Source organism: Syngnathus floridae, chromosome 9 (assembly GCF_059516105.1).
Source record: "Syngnathus floridae isolate MCC-2025c chromosome 9, RoL_Sflo_1.0, whole genome shotgun sequence".
Taxonomy (NCBI): Eukaryota; Metazoa; Chordata; class Actinopteri; order Syngnathiformes; family Syngnathidae; genus Syngnathus; species Syngnathus floridae.
Genome location: NC_142421.1, coordinates 4,186,025 through 4,208,322, shown reverse-complemented (window position 1 = coordinate 4,208,322; position 22,298 = coordinate 4,186,025). Strand labels below are relative to the sequence as shown.

Below are 22,298 nucleotides of genomic sequence, written 5' to 3'. Positions count from 1 at the left end.
CCTTCACCGTTTCCTCTTAATTGAATTTTAGATCCACAGATTACGGCAGCACATACGAGAAACTTAATGAGAAAGCCGGGCCCAAGACCATCCTCAGCTATTTGTACGTCAGTCCCAACAACAAACGCAAGGTAAGTTTTCCCGCTCTTGTGAAGAAAAAGGGGGGGGTGGGGGGGGTTAAAAATAAAAATAAAAATCCTGCCTGTCAGGGCTCATCATCACTGCGCGCGAGTTGCTATCATTTTCACTGCAAAGCAGCCCCGAGGGAGGCCGCGGCACGAGTGTGTACGTGCACGAGTGGGAGCAGCACACTGCGTGAGCACGAGCGAGCCCTCCAGCACGGTAGCTGTCAGGTCGGGCGGCTGATCTCCGCCGTCTCCTTTCTCCTCTCATTTCAGATCATGCTACTGACCGACCCGGAGGTGGAGAGCAGCCTGCTCATTAGCCTTGACGAGGGGGCGTCCTATCAGAAGCACAGCTTAGCCTTTGATATCCTCAGTCTTCTTTTCCACCCCGAGCAGGAGGACTGGATCCTGGCTTACAGCCACGACCAAAAGGTAATACCCAAAGCTGTCAGATGGCGTCAAAACTGCAGGAGGGAGAAAAAAAAAAAAAAAAAAAGGCCGAGTTAACACAATTGCTGGATGGGAGCAAAAGGTGATGCTGATGGTGCGCTTGTTAGTTCCACGTGAATCTTCAGTCAGGGTTTACATCGCGGGTACTATGAGGACAGCGTCGAAACTGCCATGCCTTGAAATTGCTCAACAATTCTTAATAAAAAAAAGGCCTGGAGATGTTAATGGCCACTCCGAGTTGAAGTCTATGTCAACTAAAACTAAGACAGTCTTTAGTGCTAGCTTAATGCTAATACTAACACATGATGTGTATTTAAAACTAATACAGATCTTAGCCTTCAGTGCTAGCTTAACGCTAATGGCTGCAAAGCAAAACCTGTATTGCTTTGACCCCGAGCTCCAAAGTTCCTCCCAAACATGTGACTCGGCGAATTTGCAAACGGCCAAAACATGATGCACCCCCCACCCCCAGAGACCCACTCATTTGTATACAAGCCATTAAAAAGTCAATTTTTCAATTTTTTTCCATTTAAATTTAACCGCCTGAGTGCAGATCGTCACGCCCCAATGCACACATCCCCAAGGTACGTTGTCATATTTTCACAACACGCCACAATCGCTTTGTGTCTGTTGACCCCGTTAATCCCAAATCAGGTCTTCATGCTCGGTGACATCACAAACAAAATAAACGAGGGCGGGGTTTACCGCATCGCGACCTTGCAAACGACGTGATGTGATATTGATGCACGCGCACGCAGCCTTCGTTAGTTGGCGCCAAGCCCGCTGTCTGCTTCGCTCAGCGCGGCGGACATCAAACTGCGGCCCCCCAGCCGGCTATTGCGCGACTTGATATTGAGAGAGCCGAGCAGGCGAGGTGTGAGAAGTGAGATAAATGGTGCGGTGCGGAGATGAAAGCCTCATGGACAAACCATCCACCGCCCCAATAAAGATGCACTCGACAAGTTTGCCCTGCAGTCATTCCGTATGTCTTTGTAAAGCTCAATTTCAGCGTTTCTTTCATCACACCCGCGGCACGATTACTCTTGGATTGGTTTCATTTTCCATTTATCGATCGTCTTGTCTTGTCTTTTTAAAAGTTGCAAGCGGTGAAATGAGACAAAAAAATGAAGTGAATCCTCGTAAGAGCCTTTTGGCGCTAACAGGCAAACTGTCTGAATCGTTAAACGGGTGCTTTCACACTCCCTTTGGTTTGCTTTAGTTTTTAGCGAGAAAGCTGTCCGACCTTCATCCGAGCCGCATGGCAAATGAACCGATTACATTTGTCCCTTTAGCATCGTAATGATGATGTAACCACGTGGAAAGTGTCAGACTCGGAATTTAACATGCACATGTTCTGTTCGCTTAGTATCTCTTTTAAACAAGTGAAGAAGCATTTGTTCTTCTTTTCCGACATGGAAAATTAAACCACTTTGGCCCTGCAGTGTCATTAGTGCAACACAGAAACCCCCTTTGACAGAAGCTAATTTTAATGAGGCTAGAAGCAGAAGGTGAAGTCTGTTAATTGAAAAGGTGTGTATTGTGATTTATTATGCTTTTGTAAATTCAGTTTAGCTTAATGCTAACAGCAAAATGCCATGTACGGGCGTAAGACTAATATTTTTGAAGCAAAACATGTAGACAGGTAAATACATATATTCTTTATCCTCTGTGAAGAATGACTCATTAGTCCATACTGAGAAGCTGAGTTGGAATCTGTATACTGCCCCCAGGTGGTCAAGGCCAACATATGTGCCTGTTTAATTGACGTAGCGTGACTAAAACTGTTGAATGCTTTGTCATTCTATTTAGTTATATCATCACTGGATGTTTATGTAAAGTTCAAGACTGCAACTAAAAACGCATATTAGCGACGCCTACAGGACTGAAATAGAACAACAACCAGCAACAATGAATATTGTCAAGTCGTGACTTTCTTACTGTGCCAACTGTCAGCTCTGACATTGTGTCGCACAGTGTGGGTTGGAATTTAAAAACAGACATTTTTCTTTGGCTTATCCTTTTAAGCGTCACAGGGACATTGGAGCCTTTCCCAGCCGACTGTGGGCGAAAGTCACCCCGGATTGGTCGCCAGTTAATGCAGATGTAACGATAGACAACCATTCACAACCATATTGAGCATGAATTAATTCTATGTGTGTACCGCTACACTACCGCTGACCTCGGAATTGAAAAAGAACACTCCTGAAAATAGAACAGCGTTGAGAGGCGCCGGGGAAAAAAAAGCATCTCTCGGCTCGGATGCGGGGAAAAAAAAGTTTACAATAACGGAGAAATAATGTATTCCCTCTTGCTAATTAAGCTGGAATGCCGCTGAGTCAGTGGAAGAAGACTTCTCAAATACCGAAGCAGATCTGCATATCAAAAAGCGCCGCTTGTCTGCCGAGCATTTCATCTTTCGTGTTAAACTTGCACTAACGGCACATTTCATCTTCTCGCAGGTCTTTCTTAAATACGATGACTCAAACAAATTCGATTTTTGTCTTAAATGTGATCTTTGGATGTTCCTCTTTTCCAGCTGTACGTTTCGGTGGAATTCGGGAGGAGGTGGCAGCTTGTGCACGACAACGTCGTCCCCAACAGATTCTACTGGTGAGCCACAAATATCCGCACATCAATGTGAACACCAACATGCAATATTTGGTACAAGGGTACGCAAACCTTTGGGTACCCATTGTAATGTAATAACAAGATTGACCACTAGGTGGCAAACATCACTTAGTACCATTTCCGCCTATCCATTTCCATTAGAGAAGAAATTCAAAGTCATGATTGATTGACTCTTGAAACTTTTAATCCGATGACATTTATCTGTTAAAAAAAAAACCTAAAAAAAGTACAAAAACACCGTTTAGGAAAAATTGTTCATGATGAGATGATGTGTGGGAGGCACCGGGAAGGCAGATCTTGTTTTGAGTAAATTATGAATGTCTCCCTTTCTTTTTTTCTATTTTTTTTATTTTGCATAATGTACCAAGCGTCTATTTTACACACCAAGGTTAATATTTGATGCCGCAAAGGCATCCGACTCATGAAATATCGAGTAATCACGTCCATACGCTGGCCATCCCGTGCTTTGGGTTTGATAGCTGATGAATATTCATGGCTGACCCGAGGCGTTGTCTGCGCACGCCGACGCTTTTATCAGTGTAAATAGCCAGATTAAAAGGCCCGCGATGAATGTTTCATCGCAAACGCCTTTTTATTGTTGGCGCTGGGAGAAATACTCAAGGGAGAAGCTGAAGACTTGTGGATTTGATGCTCGGCTAAGAAGAAAGACGGCGGCGGCGTGTTAAATGAAGACAGCGGCAAACTGACATTTGAGCCCGATGTTGTAAAGAGGGAAACAGTTAAGTGCTTGTCTGACAGTACTGTTTGCGTTCTCATCAGGTAAATAAGAGAAGACATTATTGACATTTGGGTTTGCCATTAGTCTGTTTGAATTGAAAACAAAATGGCGGTGTTTTTAAATGAGGCACATATAGGGGTTCAAAATAAGGTTTTGATTTGAAATTTGGATTTGAAACCAGAATTTGATTCCAAATTAAAGTCTGGGTCAGGGATCTAAAATAGTCTTTCACAACATTTGTTGCTCTTGCCGAAGTCGACCTTGACGAAGAGCCTCGTTTTCCTGTTACATTTGATTTCTCCTCGCCAAGTAAATTCAACGGGAACATTCCCATAAATTCTCTTTAACGTCGAAGTCCCTACGAAGGAATCACACGGCTGCATCTTACACTTTTTTGTCCCCCCCTAGAGAACCCAACAGAGATGATTTACACAAACGTTTTTAACATACAGTAAGTGTGTCGCTGTGTGTGTATCGCAGGTGTGTATTAGTTGCCATCCTGAGGGCGGTTTAACATCGCCGGGGTTCCATCTCGGTGCAAGGGGCTGCTGTTTACTGATAGAATAGGATGAAGGATTGGACAGAAAGTCCATTAAAAGAGATGGAGCTGGGAAGCAATTACAGAGTGCTGAGGGAGGCAGGACGCCCGCTTGTTATATTAGAGGCGCCCGCCACGGAAAATGAGAAGCCGCCGAGCCGGCTGGCCGCTGCCGTGTCAAAACAGACGCTATTAATACAACAAGTGGACACCGCTGTCAGTCGCCACATTAGCACCGACAGGGGGGGAAAAAAAAAAAAAAAAATCTCGACTAAAAGCCCCGCCAAATGACTAAATACATCTCGGCCATAAAACACACTTCAGGTCACACGTCGCTCATTTTTATAGAGCCGCCGTTCGGATTTGTGCTCCCTCGTTATCGAAGAGAATCATCAAGCGTGACGACTAAATATGGATCGCGTAGCCTTTCCGGATATTATTTATCTAACCATGGCAGATTGCTATTTACACATTATCCATAATACAATAGCACGTTATTATTACCGCAGAAAACAAATGCATGTTACGGAGTGAGAGAAACTGGACATTCTATTAGGTACACCAACTCAACCAAGCTATGTGGCTCATATTTATAATTTCCATGGATCTCATTTGTTGTGTGACGCTGGAGGAAATTGATCAGCTGTCACCTTTCTGTTTCGGGGTCATTTAAAGACTACTCCCAGTTGCCACGGTAACAGTGTCGTATGTTTGGCCAGTTCCCCATCTGGCGTTGCGCCCCCTCAAGGATTTGTTGTCACTCAACGACTTGACTCAGATATGAGCCACGTCCTGAAATGAAAGCTCTCAGCCTCTTTTTGAATTAGTCATAAAGTGTTACGAGGGCGGAGCCATGAAGCCATTATGTTTCTGTATGTTGTATTTTGTCGGTCAATGAATTGAACCAACCTGTTCTGTTGTTCTGTTCCAGGTCCAGGATGGGCTTGGACAAGGAGCAAGGAATGATCCACTTGGAGATCAACATCTCCGAAGGACGTCAGTCCATAAACCTTCATTTTCAATTCCTTTAAATATTCGACTCGCTCTACACTGAACTAAAAATGTTCACTGGCCGCTCGGAATGAGCTTTATTAATTTATTTTCCAAAGGCCAGGCTGCCACTTGGCTCTTTCCTGGGCCGCGTGTTAATGTCGTGTCCCCGGGGACGGCTCGTCGGGCTGACGCTAACGATCCGGGACAGCTCTCGCCACTTTCCACATGAGAACCGGGCTCGCTCGCTCGCCAAAATTCTGCATTTTCAAAATTCCGCCTAAGCGCCGCTAAAACCTTCATCGCAGCCCACACAAGCTTGTTTGTTGTTTTTTTTTTTTTGTCTTTGTTGTATTTTTAGCTCTCTTGTTTGCCTTTGCCCACAGGGTCGCAGTACATCACTTGTAAGCTTCAAAATTGCTCCGAGGGAAACAAGGGCAAGCCTTTCCCCGGGTTGATCATCCCCAACTCCCTGGTGGTGCAGGACGAATACGTTTTCATTCAGGTGGGTTTTTTTTTCTTTCTTTTTTTTAGCATTGTCTGGCTTCATTAAAAGTCAATTAAAAGCCGTAAAAAGCGTCGCATTCAATTGCGTCTTAATGCACACTCGTGTTTTTCATTAAGTAAAAGGAGGCCATTATCCTGCGAGGGGAGGGGGCGAGGAGGGGCTGAGATTGAAAATCACAGCGCTCATCTCCGCTACATTGCGCAAAGTGCTAATCGGCCCACGTTTTTAAGCACAGCGTGACTTGTTTGACACACGCTGGGAAACATTTATAGGGAAGTTTGTCAACACTTAGTGCAAATGTGATTACCTGTGTTCTGTTCGCAGGTGCCAACAGGAGGCCGATCCGTCCATTACGTGTCCTACAGAAGAAACTCGTTCTACCCGGTTAAGCTGCCAAAGTACACGCTACCCAAAGTAAGACGACACCACGGCATCTGGAGTGCTGAGCCGTTGGCTTGCTTTGATGTTTGCGCTCTCGCCTCAGACCGGACTAGAAAGGATTTGGCCTTGATTTGCAAACTCCGTGAAAATTTCTTGTCGACCCGTTGCGATTCTCAACATGGAAGCTGCATAAAAACAAAAGCAGCGCTAGCAGAGACATGGATATGAGGGAAGATTAGTCAACAGCTCAACCTAGGATTACTTCCGTGTCAAGACCTCTTCTGCTTTTAGAAGTCGTCTGCACAAATTGGGTGACTACAAATGTGTTTAGCTTGAAAAATTTGTTTTGCTCTCATCAACCAATCAGAGGACAGAAAAATGCCGATGTCATCGGATGGCTCGCTCGCTAGCTTTGGGCAGATAAATTTGAAAGCGGTTTGGTTAAAGAACACTTGACTAATTTAGTACCACATAAATTCCGTCGGGCATCTAATCCAATATCCTTTTTATGTCGGAGCAAAGTTATTTTAGCTCAACAAGTTTTATTCCTGAACAAAATTACGCATAATTTACCTGCATGGTGGCGGTCCTCTTACAGTTTAATGAAATTCATTATGACTTTAATTGTTCTGCTCGTGTGTTTGTGTGGCCCCCGCAACTCCAAAGGAGACTTTTGAGGCAGAAAAGCTCATTTGCATTAGCGCCGTGTTCTTACACCATTTAGTGGAGAATAATGTTGTGCATTAAGAGGGAAGATGTAAGGCGAGCAGGGGGTGAGGGTTGTCAGGAGGGATTTGCAGGCTACTATTGCGCATATCCATCCATCTTTGTCACAAAGTCGAGGACGCACATCACCGGGCAGTGTTATTCTCAATTATCATTAGTTATCGAATGAAAAATCACAAGCCGCTGCGCACGTTAATGTACCTCTTCTTTTGATGCCTTGTTACTTAGCAACCTGCACCTACTAACCCCCCCTCTCCCTTTTTAGGACTTGCAGATTATTAGCACCGACGACAACCAGGTGGTGGCGGCTATCCAAGACTGGCACCAAAATGACTCCTACAACCTGTATATGTCCGAGTCTCGGGGTCTCTTCTTCACGCTGATGCTGGAGGACGTGGTGAGCAGCGGCGGACCGGAAGGCAACATCATGATCGACCTTTACGAGGTGTGCGCCAACATTGATGCTTTTTTTGTAATATTTGTGCTTATGGTTAACTGTTAAAAAAAATACCCCAAAACTTAGGACTAAAAATGGAGATCTGATTTTTTTTTTTGTTGGGGACCTTCTCTGCTTTCTCTCGATACTTTTCTTCTTCCTCTATCACACTGCATCTCTTATAAGTCGTAAACAAAAGATCACTTAAAATCGGCGCCGAAGATGAACCGCAATCCAGATATTCACTGTACAAAGAAGAAAAAAACACTCTCAACGTTGTCCCAGTAGAGAAGTCAAACAACAGGAGAAGGAAAATAACTTTCCTAAAATACATTCCGGTTGAAGCGGCAACAAAAACCAAGTCTGTCTTTGACAAAAGCCGAACATCAACAGCGTCGTTTCAATTCCACATCGTTTCCGCAATGATGGAACAGATGCCGATGCACCGCAAGATTTGACTTAAAGAAGAAGCAAAAAAAAAAAAAAGTCTGTTTGTGTAAGCAAGCAGGCACCAGCAAAAGCGGCGACGCTTGTAGCCGGCAGGCTGGCAAACTGGATTTTGTGCGGATGTGTGTTGACAGATGTCGAGTGAGGTCGCGCATCACCGCGTGTGCTCTATGTGTGTGTGTGTGTGCGCGTGTGTTTAAGTAGCCCCGATTAATTCTTGTTTGCATTCAAACACTTAAAGTGCCTGGCTGGGCGCCATGTCATTCATTGACCACTCCGCCCACATTCATTTAGCTGCCGTGACTCAGCACCGTGAGTGTTAAAAGAAAAAAGTAGCGAGTGTAGGGTTGTCAGACTCATTCTTATCACGGTGCCGCATTGTCGTTATGCTTTCCCTCAGAGGGCTGTGAAATCGTATAAATGTTCACAAATAAATCCAACAAATTGATGACAGTGAACAAAATATAAATGCAAGTCTTGTTTCCAATTTTTCCCCCCCCATGTACTCCAAAGGCCCGTTTCTCTTAAATATTGTTCACAAAGATTTTATGGTTGACAGTAAAGGTGTTAGCAGGCCACATAAAATGATTTGGTGGGCCAGATCTGGCCCCTGCGCCTTGAGTTTGACAACGGGTCTATAAGGGCCAGCCGTCATCTCTTTGCACATAAATTGAAAAAAATAACACGTCTGGAAATCTCAGGGCTGCGCCAGATGTTGTTTTGATTCTGCAGATGGTGCAAAATCGTGCTCCCTGTCAGGAAAACGTCTTGTCTAATTGTGACATGTCTTCCTCCCCAAACCTTAGCTCCAGCTTTGCTTTACTTTCAATAATGTATGCTTGTTTTTATCCTCCCCTTCCCCTACGCTCTTTTTTTTTTTCTTTCTTTTTTCAAGGGGAGGTTGTTTATTTTCACCCCATTGCGCTTATGTTTCATGTCTTGCAGGTTGCTGGGATTAAAGGGGTGTTTCTGTCAAATAAAGTTGTGGAGAACCAAGTGAAAACTTACATCACGTACAACAAAGGCAGAGACTGGCGGCTTCTGCAGGCTCCGGCGACGGATCTCCAAGGCAAGCGGGTGGATTGTGAGCAAGTAAGTTGCTTGCTGTCATTGGCTGCCAGCAAAATTTCGCTCTTAGTCAATCCGCTAACAAGACGCTAATGCATTTCCTCGTAGCCGTACTGCTCGTTACATCTGCACCTCCACGTTTCGGAGAATCCTTACACCTCTGGAAATATTGTCAGCAAAGAGACGGCGCCTGGGGTTATCATCGCATCAGGTGAAGAGGAATTTGAAATGAGCCCTTTTTGCGTCACTCTTTTCGCGTCGGGATTAATATTTGGAACCTCATGACTACATCTTGATAGGCAAAACTGTAGATGCAAACGCCAAGACATTACAGCCATTATAGCTCCATCTGCTGGATCTTTATTTATTTACTTTGATTTATTTATGCGCTTTTTTAATTTATTGATTTATTATTTCTATTTATTCTTTTATTAATTGATTGATTGATTTATCCCCCTGCGAGTCGCTGTTTTTCTTTAGGTAAAAAAAAAAAGTCAACCTTTTTATCTTGTTCTCGCGTCCTTGAGTTTTTCTCGTCTTTTTGATTTGCAGGTGTCGTTGGACCCGAGCTCACCACTACAAATGTCAGCATCTTCATCACATCTGACGCTGGCAACACGTGGAGAGAGGTAGACTACGATGAGGATAAACGCTTACTCAACGAGTTAGCTTAGCTCTTTAGTCTCTGCCAAATAAGGAAGGTTGAAATAGTAATTATCTGTTTCTTTACTTTTGTATTAGCTGTCACGATGACGTGGCCTCGAGTGTATAGAAAATGGATCCCATCACCAGCAATGACTCATATTGTGGGTGCTAATAAAAGATGGCTGATGCCCAAAACAAACTGACAGTCAGTTTCCAAAAGTGAAGTCGCGTCGAAGCCTCCACTTTGTCACTCCTCGTTTATATTTAGAATAAGACGCTTTCAAAAAGCCAAGAAATAAAACACACAGCTTTTTTGCCACGGGCCAGAATCGTCTGTTAAGTCAACCCATCTTGATGCTCTCGTTAGTTCAAACAAGCGAGAACGAGTCTGCGTCTTGTTGTTTCTTTCGTTTGTTTTATGTATGCGAGTCTGTTACGCCTTCACCAGCTGCTGCACGAATTCAAAAGTAAGAAAGAAAAACTAAGATAAAGATGGCGGTGTGCATGTGTGTGTGTGGAGGCTTTTCAGGAAGAGTACAGCGTGTTCTTCCTCAATCAAGGAGGATCTCTGGTCGCTATCCGACACACACCTCTGCCTATTCGACACATTTGGTAGGTGTCCCACTCAACCATCAATCTCCTGACGAGAGACGCTCCTCCGGCGTCACGGCTCTATTTGTAGCCGAGCTGTTTGTGATCCATCCGTTGTTGTTCTTCTTCTTCCCTTAGGCTGAGTTTTGATGAGGGCAGAAACTGGGACAAATTTAGCTTCACCTCCTCGCCGCTCTATGTGGACGGGGTGCTGGGGGAGCCCGGGGAGGACACCCTCATCATGACGTAAGAGATGAAAGTAATTGGCGTGTTGGCGCGCTGTTAATGGAGGAACAATGACATATCGGCCTTTGAAGACTTTTCCATTCGAGTGCCTTTGAACGCGTTTAATTTTGCCCTAGATATGTCTCTTTTTTTTTTTCCTTTTCCATTCGCTCGCAATTGATTAAAAGCAGCCTGTTGGCCAAAATAATTATTTTTTTATCTTAAGTGCAGCAAAAGTTCTGACCTACTTTCCCCCACCACCCTCCACTTTTCACTCGCAGGATCTTCGGTCACTTCAGTCACCGATCCGAGTGGCAGCTGGTCAAAATTGACTTCCGGTCCATTTTCCAACGCCGCTGCACTTCGGAAGATTACACGCCGTGGCAGTTGGACAACGAGGTACGTCGATCTTTGGGCCGGCAGGCGATGCTGCCTTTGATTTGCTCTCGCCTTGAAAAGCGGGCCAAAGAAGAAGACAAAGACGCAAAGAGAAGAAGAAGGCTGTGAGATGGTTCTGATTCATTATTCATTGCAGGGAGAAGTCTGCATCATGGGGATGAAGAGAATCTTCCAGAAACTGCGAGTAAATGCTCGATGCGTCAAGGCCAGAGAACAGTACATCTCTCAGATGTCAGAGTCCTGTCCGTGCACAGAGGCCGACTTTGAGTGGTGAGCCCCCCCTCTCCCCCAATAGAAAACACTCGCATTCAACTACAACGCATAATAACAACATGAAGGAGCCTTTGAAAACTTTTCACTTAGTAGTCAGGGCCTCCTGTTTTGTTTTTGTCAACTTCAAAACAACTGAGAACTTCACTTTTATAACAAAGCACTTGTGAAAAACAATAGGAAAAAACAGAGGTTAGCACGTCAAGCGGCCAGCGATTTAATGAGAGGACCCACTTTTGTTGTCACGTTGTTCTCTTCCCTCACAGAAACTGGCTGTGTTCACGCCCACAACGGCGCCCTTTTCAAAATAAGCCCGTCGCGTATGTCTGAAATTACAAACATCTCGCTTAATCCGCCGTGTCGTCGAGTCATGCCAGGCAGGCGTAGCGTTGGATGAAAATGTGTGCGTGAGAGAGAGAAACGTTCTCTCATCTTCTGGTAGCAGATGTGTGAAGAAAAAGCTCTTTTTGTACAGTGTCTTTTGGTACAAATGATGGATTAGTAAATACCATCAAACTTCAACGTCCTGGTTCTGTCTCGGCAGAATGGTTTTGGGAGACAAAAATTGGCTTTGATGGGCAGTTCATAAACAGGCTACTGATTCGGCTCATCGAAAAATCTGTTCAATGTGACGTTGACCCCGTTATGCTAACTTTTCGTCTTGAAAAATTATGATGCAGTCTTAGCTAATTCTCCTCAAACACTATTCAAAAGGAACGTCTTGATTTGCTTTGGATTTCTGATTACTTTTGTTACTTTCAAGTGATTTTCGGGAGTGTTGAACGAAGTAACATTTGCCCGTGTACGGTCTTTCTTCACAACAGTAGAATTTTGCAGTCCTTACTTTGCTCTGTTAATTTTTTTTCTGCTCAGCTACGGAACAATTCACATCTTAAAATGGTGAGCCAAGAAGAAGCATGTAATCAGCTGATGAAAAGAAGCGGCGATCATTTCAACTGATACAAAAGAGCTCGTTTGACAGCGCTCTATTGTGGCCTCCCTCGTGTATAGTTTAGAACTTGCTCCTTGACAAGACTTAATTAGGAGCTATTTCTTTTAACGTGTTAAGTAGAAATCATGTGACAGGTTTCCTCACGTCAAGACTGTCTTGTACTTGCTTTTTTTTTTTTTCTTACTCTCTTTGATCGGGAGCAAAATGAAAGCCGCTGGCGTGCGGAGTTAACAATCTTCAACGCCATTTTGTCAAGTTCTGCCATGAAAAGAAATGTGAAAGAAAATGTGAATCTGGCTTGGTAAAGTCTTAATGACTTGTCATTTAAAAAAAAAAAAAAAATTCTGTTGCCCCGAGTTTAATCATTGAAGTATCAAAGTTCTTCTCTGTGTTCCGTACGTGACAGCGACTACGGATTTGAGCGGCAGGTCGACGGAAGCTGCACTCCGGCGTTCTGGTTTGTTCCCTCGGCCACATCCAGAGATTGCATCACGGGGGAGAGCTTCCTCAATTCCACAGGGTACAATGTTACCTCATTCCACTGTCGCGTCAAACAAACCGTAGCACGGGGAGCATCGATGGTAAAGATTCGCTTGGTCGGAAATCTATTTTTCACTGGCAGATACCGCCGAGCGTTGTCTAACAACTGCACGGAGGGGACTCTGCTCAAGTACAGCCCCAGGCGGCAGAAGTGTCCCCGTCAAGTCCCCAGGGGCCTGCAGCTCTTCACCAGCGAGGGCGTGCTGATGGCGGCGCTCAACAAGAACGTCACCTTCTTGGTCTTTCTCGAAGAGGGCCTGAGCTCAACCACGAGCGTAACGGTGGATTTTGGCGACGGCACGACCATATCCTACGTCAACATCAGCTCCATAGAGGACGGCGTCAAGCATGTCTACGGCAAAGTTGGCATCTACCAAGTGTCTGCTACAGCGAGCAACGTTCTGGGCTTTGATCGGGTGACGCTCTACCTCCACGTCACTTGTGAGTCACGAGCAGAACTTCATAATGAGGGAGGAGTGATTTGTCATCCATTTGTGTTTTCTTGCTCAAAGGTCAGCTCGAGCAGGTGCAGCTCTCCGCTCCGTCCGTGGCCATCAAGAACAAAGCCGTCAACTTCACGACCACGCTGCGACCTGCCAACGTAGGGACAGTCACGTACTACTGGTGGTTTGACAACAAAACAGAGGTGAGATTTACCTTTCAATGGACGCCAGTGACAGCCTTCATACACTTCCTCGTTGGCCTTTCAGCCTTTGCTGAGTTTGGATGGAGGGATGTCCTTCACCTTTTCCCGGGAGGGAAGTCACGTGGTCACCGTTCAGGCTTCAGTCGGGAACACCGTCCATCAAGATCACATGACAGTGGCAGTTTATGGTAAATTGTTTGTTGTCTTTCTGACAGGGAAACTATTTCTATCACTTAAGTCCAAGGTCATCTGTGAGGTGGCGTTTATGCTAGCTGACTGCCGCCAGGAGAGACGGGGCTAATCCTGGACTGGACCCTTTAAGCAATGCAAACGGCAGCAATTCACATTCAGACAATATAACCACTCACAGGCGTCTGCAAAAAAAAAAAAAAAGTTGAGAAACTTTTCTATGGGTATTTTTGTCCATCTGTATTACACTGCCCTCTGGTGGCTAAGATGCACACACTAGCTGCACAAACCTTGATGCACAAACTGTTGAATTAATGTCTTTATTTGCTTTACAGATTATTTCCAGTCACATATTCTGGCCTTTTCCTCCAATCTGGATGACGCCAATCCCGGCCTGTCTGAGTGGCGGACGGACATCGGAAGAGTGGTAAAGCGCTCCGTTGTCCAGGTCAGTAATCCCACAAATGTCATTTTCTTTCCGACTTGGGTTGGAAATCTTTTTTCAGCGCTCATTACGCGAGTCCAAAAGACAGCTGCTTATGTAAAAGACCTGCTTTGCGAGCTCTAAATATATCTCCATGTATAAAACATTCACTTTGACCTTCTGTCTTGTCAGACCGTGACAGCAGATCTCATCTTAAAGCATAAATGCACTAAAAGCTGCGTTTTTTTTCTTCTTTTTTTTTTCTTTCTAAGCAGTCTGTCAGATTGAACCTGCGTGTTTGCGCTGATTTGTGCGTCCGGACTTGACAGTGCTTAGGAAAATGAGAGATGAAGCCGAAAGATGACATCTGGATGAGTTTCCGTTGTTGTTAAAAAAAAGGTCACGGGGATCAGCGAGGACCAGTTGCTGGTCAACGTGTTCCCAGGTCTGCCGACCACGGCCGAGATCTTCATCGTTCCTGAGAGGAGGAACAGAGGCAACGCCAGGGGTGAAAAGCGCCAATACCTAGAACAGGTATTTCTTACCTATTTATTCTCAAGTCTGGCAGCTTCTCGAAAAGTCAAAACGTGTGTGAAGAGGTGAGAAAATCAAGCAGCTCCATTTCTTACTGATCACCATTATGCTATTTTACATTTCACACACGTTTCTGTTCGCAGTGTTTCCGTGAAGAAAAAAAAAAGGTATTTATAATGAATAATTCTCTGTGAGCGTTTCTAAACATAGAAAGCCAATTTGGATCGGGATCATCTGCTTTGCACCAACAATGTGCTTAATTAGCAAACTCCAAGGTACCTGAATCGTAATGACTTCATCAACAATCGCGTCTGTGTAAGTAGGCAGAACATATTAGTGGAAAAAAAACATTGATTTCTGGTGTGGATGACAGAACCAGAAGAAAATATTTCAATTGTATTCAATTTATAATTGCTTTAATTCAAAATGATTATCGCATCGTGGTCATTCATCCTTTCGATATGAACAAGTTTACGTTTGTCATCTTACTTGCCTCATTATTAGGTACACCTAATGACCTCTAACAGAAGCGAGAGCTATATAAGAAAAAAATGTGTTAAATATTTGTGGCGGACTTGAGGACAATTGCAGGACATCTGTAAATATGATTTATTTTTTTTAATCATTACTACACTCAGTATAACACATTTCTACCGTTCATTCAATCTGTTGATTAATATTTCAACAGCCTTTCAAAGGAACAGGTGTCCCTAATGTAATGACCTGAAATTGTCCATTCACATGTAATGCGCTTTCGTAACACGAGAGGGCAATGTCGTTCCATATAGAACCACAGGAGATGACGCCGCAGACACATTACAGTTGGTTGACATATTTTAGTCATTTTCGACGGCAATTTGAATAATAATAATACTACAAGCAATAATATTACAGACTCATGAAACTGGCTAGAGGTGCAAATGAGTGTGAAATATTGTTTGGCTGTGTTTGCCCTGCAATAAATTGGCGACCATTCCAGGGGTGTACCCAGCATCTCACCTCAAAGTCAGCTGCTGGGATAGACTCCAGATTGGCCGTGACCCCAATGAGGACAAGCGCCATGGAGAATGAACGGATGGATAGTAAAAGCAGTAATTCCAATCTTCTACAGACGTCCTCTGTTGTGAAAGCGATCAATAAAATGGCGACATAAGCTAATTTTTTACCCTGCGAGCAGGTTAGGCTTCGGTGTGGCCTGAGTAAACACGACTGTCGAGGCTCACAGTCAGTCTCAAACAAAGTTAATAGGTATTTAATTACATTGATGCATCATATAATTGGCAGTAAGCGAGGAGGCAAACCGGGGCAGGAGGTCTGCATTGGGAATTAAAGTGATGGATTTATCCTAAGCCTGTCTGATTACCTGCTAGAAACATCACGACAAAGGGATAAACAGAAATTGTGCAATTTCAGTAGAAATTGCGTCTCAAAGTTGAAATGTGAAAATTTGAATGGAACTGTTTGGATGAGTCTGAAGTTTTTATTAATTTATTTTCAATCCCTTCAGTTTAATTATCTTAATTCTAAACATAGAAACCCAACACATTTTTTAAACACACATTCATGTTTGGGTGTGCAGCAAGCTTATTAAAAAGTGTAATAGATTTACTGACCCTGAAATACCACGAGAACAAAAAGTAATTATTCATACTGTGTGGAGTGCTCTAATTTTAACCAGTGGGAAGATTTCAGATGGAGCGAAACGGACTTATTGAGGCATAAGATGACAACTCCGACAGGCTCTCTCGTTGTGCCACGGCCTCGTGTCGGAGACTTTAATTGTGCTGGGTCGTGCGTTTGGGACCTGGGCCTTCAGTGGGGACTAAATCTGAATACCACAGCTGTCACGTGACAATCACAGAAAGCATCAAAATATTACAAATATGCAACACAGCAGCACACGAAGAATCTTGTCAAAATTTCTCACATTTAATGAGAGTCCAGGCGTGATGACCTCGTTTTTTATCGTGGCGGTAGCGGTTTTAATTTTTCATGTTATTCTCCTAGCGGGTACTTCATATTTGCTCTGAAGCGTGTTTTGGCCTTCACGATGTAAGAACACGAACTTTTCTGAGGAGCTGTGGAACACTGTTGCCATGGCAACCTGCAGCTTACCAAGAAAAGGCTAATTTTTGAAGGCTCAACTTAAAAATAATTGATATGTAAGATTTTTCAAAAATGGCTCAGTAGCAACCGCTACATTTTATTTTAATGAAGCAGCCCTTGATAACAGTACTCGAGTAAAATTTGTGGCTACGCTACCCTCCTCTGCCCTCTAGTGGTCGCCTGAGAAGATTACAGGCAGATTACATTAACATGGCAACACACAGGCTGAAATCTGATTGGACCAAAAAAAAAAAAAAAAAGAACAGACTACTGGTATTTAATTACTAATACAATTTCATGCAACACATTTTGTAATTTAGCTCGATAGTATTGAAGGTAGTTGTTCTATTAGTTTAACCCGCTGGCTGGATTTTTAAATGCGTTACAAAAGACAAAGCACATTTGTCATCATTGAAGACAAAAACTATCAATTTATTTTCAAATGTCAGTGACTCACCAAAGCAAAACGCCCTTTACCTGACAGGGCTTCCATCAGCATCAAACGTGCGCCGGCCCCGTTAGAAGAAAAAATTCATAATTCAAGCAGCTGAAGGAAATGACTAAGGCTGAAATATTGATGGCGGCGGCAGTGGAAGAAGCATGGCCGCTAACCGTTTGCCACTCCTCCCTCCCTCCCTCCCTTCACAGCTCTCTCAGGTGCTGCTAAGTGCTCTGAACCAGGACCTCGTCCAGTTCACACTCAAGGCGGGAGTGCAGGTGAACGTCTACGCCAGCAGACTGTCGCCAGGTGAGCGCGCCTGCACACCTCGGGGACGCACGGGTTCCTTTCAGGCGACCGCATCAGCCGTGTCGTTCATTTTGTTCTCGACCTTCTCCTTTGAAGCTCCTCTGGTGGACAGCAGCGATAGCAGCCACAGCAGCACTGCCATCATAATGCTGGTGTCCGTGGCACTGATGGGTCTGATCGTCTTTGCCATTTATAAATTTAAAAGGTACAGTACAAGCAACAGTAAAGTCACACAGAAGGTGCCATTTTCATATTAGTGATGAGTATGTATAATTTAAAAAAATCAAAAAATAATCTTCATATCCTTTAAATTCCTCAAAAATCGGCAGTGTGCTTTATTTATGAATTTCAAATCGAAGTCGGAAAATAAATCATCCCACCGTATAATACACGAGTGCATGATGACCAAGCAGCAGCAATCGTTTATACTAACCGTGACGTAACTCGCAGCCAAGTGGCGGTGAGGCCAACTTCATCAAACGTTCATCTTCTTGCAAAGTTCCTGCTATTGTCGATGTGCGTATTTTGTCATAATTGACTCATTTAAATTCATCCCGGCACCTAGCGGCAAGCACCTCGCCGCTGAACTCCCTCAAAACTTCCCCCAAGTATTTAGCCGCCACAAATCTCAGAGTTATGGACACGGGCGACACGATAATAGCTGCGGGAATTAGACGATTCCCCTCCGTCTCAATCCGCGCAATATTACAGCCAATGACAGCCTAATCAATTCTTGCCCGGCCCTGCGTGCCAAATGGGTGTCGGGGGCCCGCGGTTATCAATATTCATCTGCGTGACGATGTGAGGCTTGACCTTTAGGAAATGCTAAATGCGGCCGCCCAAGGTGAGCCGATAATGGCAGCAGAGGGTGACAAGATAAGTCCTGAGACAACACGTGTTGCAAAGTCAACCATGTACAGTAAACATTGTCACTCAGCTGTGGAAATTGCCTTGTTCGACTTAAGAGAAGAAAATAAATTGCGCGTGTCGATTTCACGCCTCAATTCGATGGACATTGTGCACTTGATCTCTAAAAGAGTGGCCGCCATTAGAGGAAATTTGGCACTAATATGACCCAAAATGCAACAGACATGCAAAGGGAGTTTCTGGAATGTAAAAAAAAAAAAAAAGTTTGAGACAGCACGGCAGAGTGCATCTGAGGGGATGAAAAATTGATTGAAGATGGAGGTGAACAATAGGAAAGTGCAAGTGCGATGCCCGGTGGACTGCAAAGTGGCCCAGTTCGCCCGCTTTCAAGCAATCCTCCGACGTCCTTAAAAATAGAGTGCCGCGCATTATGTTTAGTAGACGCATTAGCGCCGAGCACTTGATGGCAGCTCTCCATTAAGTTGCCCCCCAATGTTATTATTTTTTAAAAAGAGCCTCTTGCTTTTGGGTGAAATTTTAGGTTGAGACTATTCAGGACTTTAACCGTTGGCGCCAAAGTCAATTTGACTTTGAAATATTGGACGTATTTTTCTCACAATTTGTCGTTCTTGAAAATGTTAGCATTGTAAGCTAATCTGATGTTGCCTACCATTGCTAGCTAGAATGAATAAGTGGTTTGGATAGAGGAAGAATAGACAGACACTCTTTTGGTTGGTGTAAAAACAAAATACAGAAAACAACACGCATTCTTTCAGCTGACCTGCCAAACACTTCAAATGCCGCCGTCACGCTTCCCGCGCGCCGGCTAACGCTTTAGACTGTTAACTGTCCGCCGACCGTACGGGCCAAGCCTGCCGTTTAAAAAATCAATTTGCCACAACGTGTCCCCTTTGACCCTTACCGCCCCCCTAGGAAGATCCCGGGCCTCAACACGTACACGGCGGAGCAGCCTGACAAAGAACAAGAGGTCGTGCCCACCGTCACCTCCGTGGCGGACACGAAAGCCGAGGCGGATAAGATGACCTCACTGGATCGCGTGGATGTACAGCTGGATTCAAAAAGTAGAGGTATGTTTTTTTTAATTTTATTTTATTCTAGACATGACAAGAAGCTACTTCTAAAAGTCAAAAAGGAGGCCAGCAGGCAAGGTTAACGAAAAGAACATCAAGGCTAGCGTTATCGCGGCGCACCGGCCATGATGAATATGTTCCGACGCAATAGCATCATTATAAGAAACAAACACCTTCGCATCCCTCACACTTAATGGCCTCGCTCCTTTATTACTCGCGTGCATAACTTAACCTTTGAATAAAAAGAGAAGCCATTCAGAAAGTTGAAGGTAATATTCTTCGCGTTGGCGCTTTTCAAAAGCTTCATTCAAATTCCGTTGACAAAAAGAAAAAATAAATCGACATTATCAGGCCGTCTAAAGAGAATGCTTGGAAAAAGGAACGCTTGCAAAATCATAGACAAACTGTCACAGTCATCAATCTTTGCCCGAAGATGGGCCAATAAAACTGCAGATCTCTTTTTTTTCCTTATATCTATATCTATCTATCTCATTTCTATGCATCTATTAAATGCACACATCACCACAGATATATTTTTAGTGTTTGACTCTAGTACTTAACTCAGTGAGTAGTTTACGGTGTCTGCCAGCCGCAGGTAGATCGAAAAGGCGCTCGGGGGAGCCGAAGCGTCGAGCTACGTGAGTTATTTGTCCCAATAAAATAATTAGCGCACCGGGAGCGCGGTGAAGAGCGTGAAAGCTTTTTCATCAAGGAACATCCTCGCCGCCCTGGCTTGATTTACTCGCCTCCGCTGCAGTTGAACAGTTGACCCGTCCAAGATGAATGTGTTTTCCACGCATGTGTGTGGGTGGGTGAGCGTGGGGTGGGGGGGTATTTCAGGGGGGGGCAACAAGGTTCTTATGCAAATGCCAGCATAAACTTCCTCCTGTGTTTGTCCTCGCTTGTCCCCTCGCCAGGCTACCTGCCATCGCGTGCCGACGTCAAGCTCCCAGATGAAGCGCCCCATGTGTTTTAATGTGCGGCGTCGACGGGGGAGACGCCAAAGCAATACATCTTCCCCGGCCGGCAGTTACTTCCAGCGCGGTCACGATGAATGCTCTCGAGTGTTTTGCTACCCACGCATGGACAGAGCGGCTCACGCTGCGGCGCCGCCTAATCCATCCGAGGAGACTGTACAGATTTATACGTGCCCGCTCTCCAAATGGGACTCTCTTTTTTTTGACTGGAGAGTATTTTTGCAAGGACCTTCATCTTTTGATGTAAATAGTGTACAGTCCATTCAGAATGGAAGAAAGGCGAAGCCTTTCCAAAAAGTGGCAGAACACTGAGACGGTCGTCTTCTGGCAGTCGATGGAAAACATTTTGGCTTTGCTCTTCTGTGGACTTTGTTTGCAGAAGCGTCTTATTGCTACTCCAAGACAGCGAAGGCAAGCGCCTTCATTTAGCCCGTCGCAATCTGCAAAATCTTATCGGCGAGATTGCCATCAAATGAAGGTTGGCAATATCCAGTGGAGGAAGGACAGCCGCCACTTCGACATCTGCGCGCTCCGTCGCTGCCGCCTGATGCTCAAATTATTCCGCGTCACGACAAAAGCGCGAGCGGAATGGAAGATGAAAGCTACGTGCCGATGAGACAGACATCTGTCCCATTGAGTGGACGGCAAATTTTACGTTACACGTCTTCAAAAAGACATTAGTGCTGCACAAACGGATTGTTTTACAGCCTGTTTGACATGCAAACAAGGAAATGTGGTATTTTTATTTTCTCGATGGAGGGAACGTGTGTCGTACGTTCTTGCTAAGACAGCTCAAGTGCTGTTGCGCGGCACAAATGGCTCCAGTGACAGTTTTTACGACCTTTAGGAATTCCATTCATTTGACACGCTTCTTTGTTTGTATTACATTGAACGCACTCATCTTAACTCCTTCACTGCCAGCACAGTTCAAATGTCTATAGCCGTCAATAGTTGTGAATAAGTTTAAAGCTTTTTTTTTTTTTTTTTTAAAGCAAATCCATTTCTCAAGACACATTAAGTAGACAACACAATCAGATTTTGTGGCTATATCAAATAATGAATTTGCCACTTTAGTTGTGGATCTTTTCTCAACCATAGAAAGCGCCCCAGTCCCCCAATCCACCATGTATTTGTTAGCTGCAAAAGATCCAGAGCAGAATACAATGGAAAGTATCGATCACGGCAACATACCAGCATGGAAATTTTGGACTTTTCCTCAGTACTAGGTTGGCCTTCAAGAAGCCGACGGAATAAAGGTTGCCCGTTTGTCCGACACGGCGAAGACGTATCTCCTGTCAAGCTAGCTCAGCCCACGCGGCGGCCGAGTGTGGTTGGTCTCTTTGGAATGAATGCTGGAATTCTATCAAGCCTTTTCTTTTTTTTTCTTTTTTAAAGTGTTGTCAGCGTTGTGTGTCAGTAAGACAAATGGACACATACAATTTTTTGGTTCCCATCACGCGGTGGAGGCCCAAGAACTTATCGTGGGATGAACACTGAAGACTTTTCTGCTTGTGTTCTTTCATGTGAATACTTGTCGGGTTACTTTTGCATGATATTTTGTTGTATTCTGTTGCTGCTTTGTGCAATATTTACATTAAAAATGTATGCTGCAGTTTGTTCAATTCTCAGTGACGCATTCAGTTTAAGTAATGTGATGATTATTCAGTGAGGTTGTTGGTGTTTATTTTTTTTGCAAAAAATAAAGATGAAACGTGAGTGACTGTATTTTGGGATGAATGCAAAAGTACATTAAGCAGCACAGTGAAGAAGAAACTTTGACTTTGCTTTGTCTCTCAACAAAAGTTACAAAGCTTCCGCAGCGGTCCGACGACATCTGAGGACAATTAGCAGCAGGTAGCGACGGGAATCAAATGGGCCACTTCCACTGATTAGTGATGTGCATTCCAGTTCTTTTAAATGAACCGAACCTTTAGAACCAGTTCACTCAAAAGATTCGTTCAAAAGAATCATTCAACGAATGACCCCCCCCCCACCGACACACGCACACTGATCCTTTTTTTTTTTTTTTTTTATATCAAATAATAAAAAATCATTGTC

The 22,298-nt window shown here is 44.2% G+C and overlaps 1 protein-coding gene across 6 annotated transcripts in view; it reads left to right on the top strand.

Moving 5' to 3' along the window:
* The window catches only part of LOC148393012 (VPS10 domain-containing receptor SorCS1-like), a 59,531-nt gene extending 38,300 nt beyond the window's left edge, over positions 1-21,231 (top strand). For 4 of the 6 annotated variants that reach the window (XM_088384367.1, XM_088384366.1, XM_088384368.1 and 1 more), the window contains 25 exons: positions 32-131; positions 210-315; positions 399-557; positions 3,112-3,185; positions 5,412-5,476; positions 5,857-5,975; positions 6,303-6,392; positions 7,351-7,530; positions 8,914-9,060; positions 9,145-9,247; positions 9,589-9,665; positions 10,202-10,293; positions 10,411-10,518; positions 10,779-10,896; positions 11,033-11,166; positions 12,525-12,638; positions 12,741-13,099; positions 13,171-13,304; positions 13,369-13,492; positions 13,829-13,941; positions 14,317-14,451; positions 17,206-17,305; positions 17,402-17,510; positions 19,106-19,260; positions 20,181-21,231. In XM_088384367.1, the coding sequence (XP_088240493.1) occupies positions 67-131; positions 210-315; positions 399-557; positions 3,112-3,185; positions 5,412-5,476; positions 5,857-5,975; positions 6,303-6,392; positions 7,351-7,530; positions 8,914-9,060; positions 9,145-9,247; positions 9,589-9,665; positions 10,202-10,293; positions 10,411-10,518; positions 10,779-10,896; positions 11,033-11,166; positions 12,525-12,638; positions 12,741-13,099; positions 13,171-13,304; positions 13,369-13,492; positions 13,829-13,941; positions 14,317-14,451; positions 17,206-17,305; positions 17,402-17,510; positions 19,106-19,260; positions 20,181-20,239 (3,039 nt within the window). In that variant the 5' untranslated portion in view covers positions 32-66 and the 3' untranslated portion in view covers positions 20,240-21,231. The remainder of the gene's footprint in view (positions 1-31; positions 132-209; positions 316-398; positions 558-3,111; positions 3,186-5,411; positions 5,477-5,856; positions 5,976-6,302; positions 6,393-7,350; positions 7,531-8,913; positions 9,061-9,144; positions 9,248-9,588; positions 9,666-10,201; positions 10,294-10,410; positions 10,519-10,778; positions 10,897-11,032; positions 11,167-12,524; positions 12,639-12,740; positions 13,100-13,170; positions 13,305-13,368; positions 13,493-13,828; positions 13,942-14,316; positions 14,452-17,205; positions 17,306-17,401; positions 17,511-19,105; positions 19,261-20,180) is intronic. The other 2 variants (XM_088384371.1, XM_088384365.1) reach the window with 1 other exon arrangement.
* Positions 21,232-22,298: the final 1,067 nt, after the last annotated feature.